The sequence below is a fragment of the Thermobia domestica genome, chromosome 6, assembly GCF_964235325.1.
Source record: "Thermobia domestica chromosome 6, izTheDome1.hap1.1, whole genome shotgun sequence".
NCBI lineage: Eukaryota > Metazoa > Arthropoda > Insecta > Zygentoma > Lepismatidae > Thermobia > Thermobia domestica.
In genome coordinates, this window is record NC_137459.1 from 140,772,660 (window position 1) to 140,782,824 (window position 10,165).

The 10,165-nt window shown below is 33.2% G+C and overlaps 1 protein-coding gene across 2 annotated transcripts in view; it reads right to left on the reverse strand.

Annotated features, from left to right (window-relative positions):
• LOC145688242 (cell adhesion molecule Dscam2-like) overlaps nt 1-7,712 on the reverse strand; it is an 802,178-nt gene extending 794,466 nt beyond the window's left edge. For both annotated transcript variants that reach the window (XM_081762176.1, XM_081762175.1), the window contains exon 1: nt 7,394-7,712. In XM_081762176.1, the coding sequence (XP_081618302.1) occupies nt 7,394-7,580 (187 nt within the window). In that variant the 5' untranslated portion in view covers nt 7,581-7,712. The remainder of the gene's footprint in view (nt 1-7,393) is intronic.
• Nucleotides 7,713-10,165: the final 2,453 nt, after the last annotated feature.

Genomic DNA, 10,165 nt, shown 5'->3' on the forward strand with positions numbered 1-10,165 from the left:
CATGCTGTGCATAAAATAATAAAAAAAAAGATTTATTAATTATTGCACCATTTTATTTTGAATTTGAGCGGAAGGGAGATAAGTTATGGTTTTTAGTCATAATTCTGGTAACTATCTACTAGATGGCTCTTCAGTTGCCTTAAAGTAAACCTTAGACCAGCGTAGAGGAATGGTGATTGCTGATTCAAGATTCTAGGAGGAAAGAGGAATACGTTTAGAAGTTGATTTTTTTTTTTTTTTTTTTTTTTGAAAAAAGCTTTCGAAGAGGTTTTAGCATGTAAAGTATAATGGAACAATAACAATTCGTGCTGTCAATCACATAACTCATATGATACTGCAAGTTTTTGATAAGAAAGTAGATATCAGTTACGTGATAGGTTCGATTTATGTTAGTATAGTTAGAATTATAGAACATTGGATTAATTAATTCATTATACTCTTATATAATAACCCCCTACTTACATAATATGTAGTCTAGGCCAATTTATAGTCACTTATTGAAAAACGACTATATATAGTGCGTTAAAGTAAGTATTTTATATATTTTTAATACCTCTATAATTTAATTCCCAGTAAATACTATTGATAATGTTGCACTTATAAAGTATATTGTTCCCATCTATATAGTTCACTTCTATATTGTAGTTGAAAAATACGGAAAGTAGTATGCAATTTAAAATAAAATTTATATTATACCACAAGGCAAAAATAATATTTAATGGATGTTTTTTTTTTTCATTCAACCACAATATTAGCATTGACAGCTGATTCTCAATTTTATATTAAATTGATAAGTTTATCTCTTTTCATGGAAAATGGCTGTGGGCGGCAGACGGTACAGTATGAAAAAAAAAAGAAAGACAATGAAAGTTACGTCTGTTGATTGCCATTGGGTTAATTCAAAGGTGACTCACTTATGTAAAATCTACGTAATTTGAAATAAAATGATCCTATATAGTGCTATTCACACTTGCGATACAGGATCTTCATTCGATATTTCAATGTAATGCACATATAGAGAACTGATACAGGAATTTAATCCCTTTAAAATCATGGGAAACAAATTCTAGACTATATTTTAGGAAGCTGTTGCTCATTACCTTAAACGGTAGGAAACCCAAACAGCCTTTATGCTTTCCTGGTTGCCTATATGTCAGAACTTACTAAAAAAATGAACGCATTGCTAAAGTCTGTTTCAGGCAACCTGATAGGAAACTCTCCTATCTCCCACCACTTACCACTGCAGAAGGGAAAAGCAAGTCGCTGACCTTCACAGGGAGGGAAGCTTTTCTAAATTTGTACGTCAATTCACTCGCATCTGATGTTGAGAAAGCACTGCTCTTCGTTTTAGCTATCAACCCAGAGTAACAATCAACTACTGTTTTTAATTTTTGCTATGTAGAAAAGTATTGCATATTATTTATATACTAAAGTTTACCCTACTGTAAAATGTTTTATTGTCTAACAAATATCGGAAACATTAAAATAAATAAGACCTGAATCTGCCCAATTTTGTGTGAATGTGGAAGTTGATCCCTAACACGAATACAAACACGTGAACTGCCGGGTTTCGAAAATAAAATTTTGATAAAAATATTTGGAGCAAAAGAGACATACATTCAGGCGAATTAAAACGCATTGCAAGCTTTTATTTCACAACAACTACAGGTCACCGAAGAGAAATAGTAAAGTTAATATGTATAAGATAAGCATGACACATTGCTTGTATGGGAAATAAGCACTAAGTCACCAAGACCTATTCAAAATCTAGGAGAAAGAGATCATTAAGTGCGCTTCCGGCTTCCGGACGATGTAAAGAGGATCTTTGAAGGATGTTTGATAACAAACATGGTACATTGACTTTTCGCAGATTAAAATCTAATGAAAATGTTTGTTTCTGCTAAGATGAACTTTTGAGCCCTAAGCGAAAGCGTTAATTATTTTTGTATAATTGAACAAACTGGTATTCATCGTTACTCTTCTTTTCTTATACAATAATCAACTCCTGTTACATTAGGCTATCCTACACGCTTGGGGCCGCTGTGGCTCAGTGGCAGGGTTTTTACATGTGGTGCATGGGGTCCCTGGTTCGATCCCAGCTCGCACCAAGTGAACTTTATGGTGGACAAACACCGTGTGCGTGGGTTTCCTCGGAGATCTCCCGTTTCCTCCCACTTTCTTCATTCCACCATTTCTCATGATCACCTTCTCCTTTAGCCTAGCCGGCATAACTATGGGACGTAAAACTCAAAAAATTTCATTTCATTTTATATTCTGCACGCTATAACCGTCTCTCTCTTGCAGCTTAAATATTGCAAATGATAATTCATATTAATGGAGACCGATAATATTTCCAAGACAATCAAATGCCATTTTCTTCTCTTCTGCAAGAGATGCTCAGCAAACAAAATTCTTATTGGAATACTATTATCAGTGTATACATTTTTCTTCTTGTTCTTTTTAATGTAAGAATGTCTGTTAATAAGACAAGAAACGAGAAGTGTTTTTTTTATTATTATTTCAGGGTATTTCAAGTTCTATTGTTATCATCTTAACGCTCTGATAATTTATTCATACATATTGTACTTGGTTTTCGATTTTAGACCATGTGCGTGGATATTCTCAGGTTCTCCCGTTTTCTTCATTCCACCGTTTCATTCATTTCTCATCATCACCATCTCCTTTAGCCTAGCCGGCATAATCGTGGGACATAAAACTTATAAAGATATAATTTTCGGTTTTCGATTTTATCTTATGAAATTATTGTATTAATAAGTAAACACCCATTCAATTACCATCCCTTGCTATTCCAGCGTCATGTCTCAAGCCCGACTGCGAAAAAGAAGGAAAATAAACAATATAACTGTTCAATAAAATTTCCATTGTAATAACACGTGTTACTTACCAAACTAGTACAGGCAAATGTAATTATTTTAAAATACGTAGTGTTATCATGGAAGTTGTAATTCATTATTTAGACATATTTAGATACGCTCTATACCTTCGTGTGCGGGGTCTGATGGTGGAAGACGGAACACCAACATTCACCTGTACTTGAGCGTGGCGGGGGGAAAACTTGTTTTCCTATCAGGTTACGTCAAACAGATTATAGTAAGGAACACGCGTTGCAGCTATACGTAAGTGTAGTGTGTTCATAAACTATAGTGACAAACTGGAAGACGTATTTTCTCATATTACAAAAAAAAAGAAAGAAAAGAAAAGAAATGTTTATATGGATCTGTGGGAAAAAGTAAATAATTTCAGAGCTAAGACCGAGCAAAAGTTCAAGAAAACTGCCATGCAACACATATAATTTCGAACACGAAAAACCGTGGAGTGGCGGTCCATATCAACATAAGGGAAGTCACGCAAGCGCTATTCAAGAATACATACGTCTAGCTATGTGCAATTGGTGGGCACGGGATTTCCTACAAAGCATAATTTCCGTACAAGGTTTGAAAAAAAAATGTCAGTAATACTCTAAGTTGGAGGTGGATCTAAAGTAGACAAGACGTAAGACTCGAGAGCATGAACACGAAGTATGTAGACAAGAAATCGTTAGCGACCGCTAGCGTCACAGTTTCTCGCGTTCGAAATAAAGCGTTATTCAGTATTCGTTGTATTCAAGACTCCTAATTTGGACTTACATTTACGTTAGAGCATATCTGACACTTTGTTGGAGTAGGCCTGACAGTTATGTATTGTAGTGAAGCTCTTGCGGACATGTTCATTTCTAAAATATTCATTTCTTGATGGAATATGTCTGTTTGTTTATACTGCTATGAGGCGCCACTACACCATTTCTAACTGACTGGCCAACTACATGGCCTATGGGGCCAGAAGCTTCAATGTCGCGTTCACCAAAGCTTTCCACGGACTTCTGTGCTTAGTCAACTGCATACAGTTTCTTCTTTGTATTTCCATTTATGCGAGATCCATCTTAGTATTTTCCTCCCATCTGCACCTAAGGTTTCCTAATGGACGTTTTCCGATTGAATTTCTAGTTAAAACTTTGAAAGTGTCCCTACTTCCTTCCATTTTGGCTACATGACACGCCCACCTGAGCCTCCTAGACTTGATGACCCTAACAATGTTAGGTAAACGATATGAATTATGTAGTCCTTCGTTATGAAGTTTCCGCCATTCCCTATTCCCATTCTTCTTGTGTCCGAATTTTCGTCTTAGTATTTTATTCTCGAGTACTTTCAGGCTGCGTTCTTTCCTCAGAGCAAGTGACCATGCTTCGTTACCATACAGAACAAGAAATCACGATTATTTTTTTTAAAATATATTTTAAGTTCCACACTCCTTGACATAATTTGCAACGACAATAGGTTTTGTAATGAATAATAACATGAATTTGTTGTTTTCAGTCGAAATGTAGTTCCTTCGTGGATATGTTTTTTTTTCTTTTAAAAAATATTGATCCTATATATTTGAAAATATTTTTTTTTGCCAAAAGTATTATTTGATATGTTGACACATCCGTCATTTGCAGTATTACTATCCCGACGAACTTCCATGCATTTAGTTTTTCGTGCATTTACTTCTAAATGCATGTCCCTGTAAACGTTCAATAAGATCTCTGCATTTACTTATTTGTTCCTATATTATCTGCTATCATATTTATATCATCAGTATATGACATGACCTGGCGAATACCATTCAATTGTAGCCCCTGGTTGCTATCTATGATTTCCCTTCTAGAGTACTCCAGAACAGAGTTGAATAATAATGGTGAAAACATATCTCCTTGTTTCAGGCTACTCTCAATGTGAAAGCTCGTGACAAGAATTTTCCTACACGAACTTTACTTTGGGATTAATTTAAACACTAATTAATCTAACTAGCCTTTTTTTCGGTATCTCAATAATGTTTCTCTCCTAATATAATCATAGGTCTTTCTAAATTCAATAAATAATTTATAAAATATGGTATTGTGTTCCCATTTCTTTCCGAGTATATGCCTAATAGTAAATATCTGTCGATATTTGACCGATTTCATCTAAATTCGCACTAATGATCTCCAATAATTACATATGAGTAAGGTTTTAATCTTGCTAATATAATGTTTGAGAGGATTTTATAGGGTGGTGACAGAAGAAAGATGTCTCAATAATTATGAGATCAGTTTCGTTACCTTTCTTATGAATCGGGACAATGATTGATTCTTTCCACTTTTGTGGTAATTCCCTCTTGTTGTTGATAAGGAGAATGAGTTTGTGTTCCTATTCCACAACTTTTCTCCTCTGGCTAAAATTAACCCAGTCGTAATCTCGTCTACACCCGAAGGTTCATGTAACTTCAATTTCTCCATAGTGATTTTTACCTCTGTTCGATAAGATTCTGGAACATACGGTTCTGCTGTATGCATTAACCTTTCTCCACGAACATTAGTTCCGGCTGTGTATTAAGAAAATCGTCAAAGATCGTCAAAAAACATAGTTACATTTATTTAAGATGCCGCTGTATCAGTGAGAGTTGTCTCGTCGACTTTAGTATATGTTTTTCTTTCTTGGTAACCTTTCTCAAATTAATTGATGGTTTTATTAATATCCCGAATGCTTTTGCTTTTATTATTATCTTTAAGTTAATTGATTTTAGCTCTCAAAATATTGTTTTTTTTTTGTGGGGGGTCTAAATGTTTGATAGTTTTCCATATGATGTCAAGGAAACTTTGTGTAGTTATATCGTTCGGATTTTGTAGCCAACGCAGTTTTGTCTGTCTTAGCTTCTCGTTTAGTGCATTGCTGGTCAAACCATGGTTTGTTCCTGTGTATTTTCACGTGCCTCATGTACTCTTTTGCTGAAATTTTAATGTTTTTCCTAATTTCAGCACAAGTATTCTCAACACTAGTCCAGTGCGAACCTTCTGAAACCGAAAATCTATTTGACACTTTAATCTGGTAATACCCTTTTACCTAACTCTCCTCTAATTGCTTTAAATGGAATATCATTATTGTTTTCAGATGTTGAATATTTCGTTTATTCAACTATAATCTCTCTCTTATTATCGCTAGTACCAGGTAGTAATCAGTGTCACAGTCAACTCATTTGAGCGACTGAATTCTAGACTGTATTCTCTTATCTTCTAAAATGCGATCAATTTGATCATGTGTCTTTCCATCTGGTGAGGTCCAAGTATACTTATGAATGTTGTGATATGGGAATTTTGTACTCTTCACGATTAAGTTTCAGAATATTGCAAATATCTCAAGTCTAACACCATTGTCATTATTTTCCTTATGCAGACTTTTATTCTTTATAATCAGTTTGAAAATATTACATCGTCCTACTTTCGCATTTAAATCCCCTCATAGGATTTTCATATTGTATCTCGGGAGTTGGTCAAATACCCGTTCTATTTATTCGTAAAATCGTCCTTTTAAATCGTTTATCCTTATCGTTTATGTTGGGCCGTGCACTTTTAGAATAACACTATAATATCACACCACAAACTCCTAAGAGTAATAAAAGAAAAACTATCATTAACAAATTCATCCCGTTTAATTGCTACTATTATTCGTTTGTGAGTGAAAATCCCTGTTATTAGTTGGTAATATTTATTTCCTTTCCGTAAAATAACGTAAATCTTAAGAACTTTACTGATACCTTTTCTTTTCATCTAACTTCCTGAACTCCTACTAGATCCATCCTACTACACAGTTTATCGTATTTTAAGTAACACATGTTGAAATACAGATTTATCACGCTTTTGAATGGTCCTGGCTCTGAAAATATGAGCTTTTCCCACAGGTTCATATGAACTGTATTATTATTATTATTATTATTTGGACTTAAGGAATTATCCTCTACAGCTTTTCTGTATAGTTCAATAGACCGTCCATATTGATGGTAAACATCAGACGACAATTTTACAAAACTGTAAAAGGAATAAACAAATTTTCTGTATGGCCAGTTTCCAAGGTATATATATATATATATATATATATATATATATATATATATATATATATATATATATATATATATATATATATATATATATGTATATGTATATATATATGTGTGTGTGTGTGTGTGTGTGTGTACATTTTACGAAAATATGAACAAATTAAATGGTTAACTTAGAATGGTTCACTGGTTTTCACTAAAATGAAATTTATTTATCATTTTTTTAAAGTTTTTTTTTTTTTTTTTTTTGAACAGTAGTGCTAGTATAATGGCCAATTCTGTATATTAAGCTTTACAAACAATAATTTATGTCCCCTTATCAGTTCAGTATAGCGTAAAATATCAATAAATTAGAACTCACTATTTTGTAGTCTTTAATGTATTAATTATTTTGTTTAAATATTTTGACAAGTTCCAGCGTCTTCTTGAGTATATATTAATAAACTATATTCTTACAAACTTTGAAAAATATACTCACTTGCTCGAACGTGGACTTCTCTGCTTCTTATCCTACCAACAATATTGCTGGCTTCGCATCTGTATACAGCGGAGTGAATATCATGCCGGTATTTATCTGCTGGAAACGCCGGAAAATAGAGAGATCCGTTGGAGAGTATTTGACGGACTTCAGGAATATTACCCACAGTGGATCCATCGCCCAACATCCATTCCACTTTCGGGGTAGGGCTTCCGTGTGCAGAGCAGTGGAGTAAGGCTCCGGTTTCGTTGGAGAATATTACTTCTGGCTGGGGCTCTGCGACGAAAATGGGTCCCTGGCTGTCCAGAATGATAGTCAACACTGAAAATGAAAAGAAACAGTGTCGTCAGCAAAAGCGATATCATTTGTATAAACTATTTTAACGTTAGTGAAATTCTGTAAAACATTTTCTTAATATAGCATATATCATTATAAGCTAGAAATTGCGAAATGTTTTATATTTTAATATAGGTTTACTCTAGAATAGTATTTTAAACACATACAATATAAAATGCATTATGTAGATTAACGGGCCACGGTGGTTCATAGGTAGAAGACTCGCTTCTGGTGTGATGGGCTCCTGGTTCTATCCAAAACCATGCGTCTGGTGGAAAGCATGGTACCCATCGGTTTCTTCGAGATTATCCCATTTCCTCCTATATTCTTATTGTATTAATTCACTTCATGATCACTTACTTTATTTACCCTTAATGAAGAGTAGGGGCCACTTCCTGTGTGATACTTCTCACTTTCTTTATATACTAAATATTTTTCTTTTCTTTAGTGCCAAAATGTTTTTTGTATCTATCCATCACAACTTTTTCGTGACCAAAATATACTTGGAAGAAGATGAATTAAACAGAACAGGAAGGAATCGGTTGAAACTATATCTATCACATACCATAGTTCCGACTATAAAATTATTCAAAGATATATGTAATTTTAAGGATTGTTTTTTTACACTTTTCCGTAATTCCAAGAAATGAGTAAAAACAAAAAATATTAACATGTGAAATTAATCATAAAGTTTGTCTTTTATAAAAAATAAAACTCTGTTAATATCACGGTTGCACTGTACTATACCAAATATTACACTGTGTGTATGTGCATTCAAGTATGTATATGCATACAATTTATATAATTGATCTGCATGTTTTGGCAAGAAACAGCGTTGTTTCTCACTAAAAACCGGAAGTGCAGCTTCATGTGGAGATTGGAAGTTGCGAATAGCTTCAGGTTGTCTGAATACCACGAATTTAAAGGTAGGAAAAAATGTAATTAAAGTGAAGCACACGGAAATTGAATTGGAAGTTCCTACTCTCACTTGGATTCATTTTCCCTTTGGCTCTCTCTTTGCGCGGTGAATAACGGCACGCCAATCAAGGAAGCTGAACAAGAGATCAGAAATTTCTGAAATAAATTAGAGCAGGTGCGATGAGGATGCTGCTTGTTCTGCTATATTTGCAACAAAGCACTTTCAACAAAATGCTGTTACACGAATGGCCTTACTGCAAGAATTATTCACACTACAACTGTGAATAATGATTAATGATTAAAATATAAAAATGTTTATTTTCAAATAACAAATGCACAAATATTTAACCATGGCAGTTAATATTTTGAGTTCTCTCTTCTCCTCTTGTACTTCACCCTCAGTGACTCTCATATTACATTTGAAGGGTAAGGGAAAAAAGAAGGGATGTCACAAAACTGCATTTTCGAGAAAACAGGTTTTAATATTGAAAACCGCGTAAAAAGAATAGGACTAGCCAAATGTTTTGCTCCAATTTACATGGACATTTCTACATCTACGCATGCATGGCATATACAGTCAAATAATATCAAGTGTCACCAATAGGTAGGATAAAGCACACACATGGACATTCCTCTTTTTTCACCCTTACCCTTCATTTTAAAGGTGAATGAAAAATGCATATTTTGTGGACACAAAATCAGTCATATATGAAATTGAGTGTGTTTGTAAGCAGAAAAATGAAGATTAAATAAACTGAGTTATTGAGGTTTAGCTACCTAATATTTACTTAACAATGACATAGATTAATTTTCCATCTTTAAGGGCTACAGTTTGCAGAAATTGTATAATACACGGTATGTATGAAACTGCAAGTTCCTAGTGACAATGATAGCAAAAATCTGTACTAAATGACTAAATGAGGGATAAGTAGAGTTCCTCTCTTCAATACATTAAATATTTCCCTCTGTATAGTGTATTCGAGAAGCTTGCGATTTTGAACTGTATTTCACACGTGTATGGTGCAATGATTAATAGAATGGTTGAGCATGTAAATAAACTACAATATATATATATATATATATATATATATATATATATATATATATATATATAATATAAATAATACTACAATACAATATATAGAAACTTCAATATATATATATATATATATATATATATATATATATATATATATATATATATATATATATATATATAATACAATATTTGATGATGCAAAGTTTTTGATGTGGTGTGTGCAATCAATAGCAAAATATAATATTCCCTCACGCAATCTATGTTTAAATAATCTCATTAGGATGAGTCTGGCTTAGACTAACTGTCGGAAATTTACACACAGTAACTTATCTATATGTTAGGGAAACTATTCAAATATATATATTTACGAATAAGATATTGTTGGAAAACTTGAAAAGAAAAAAGTTGTTTTATTTTGGTGATGTACTATCAATGCTTTTTGAGCTACATATAACATAATAAACAAGCTATCCAATGCG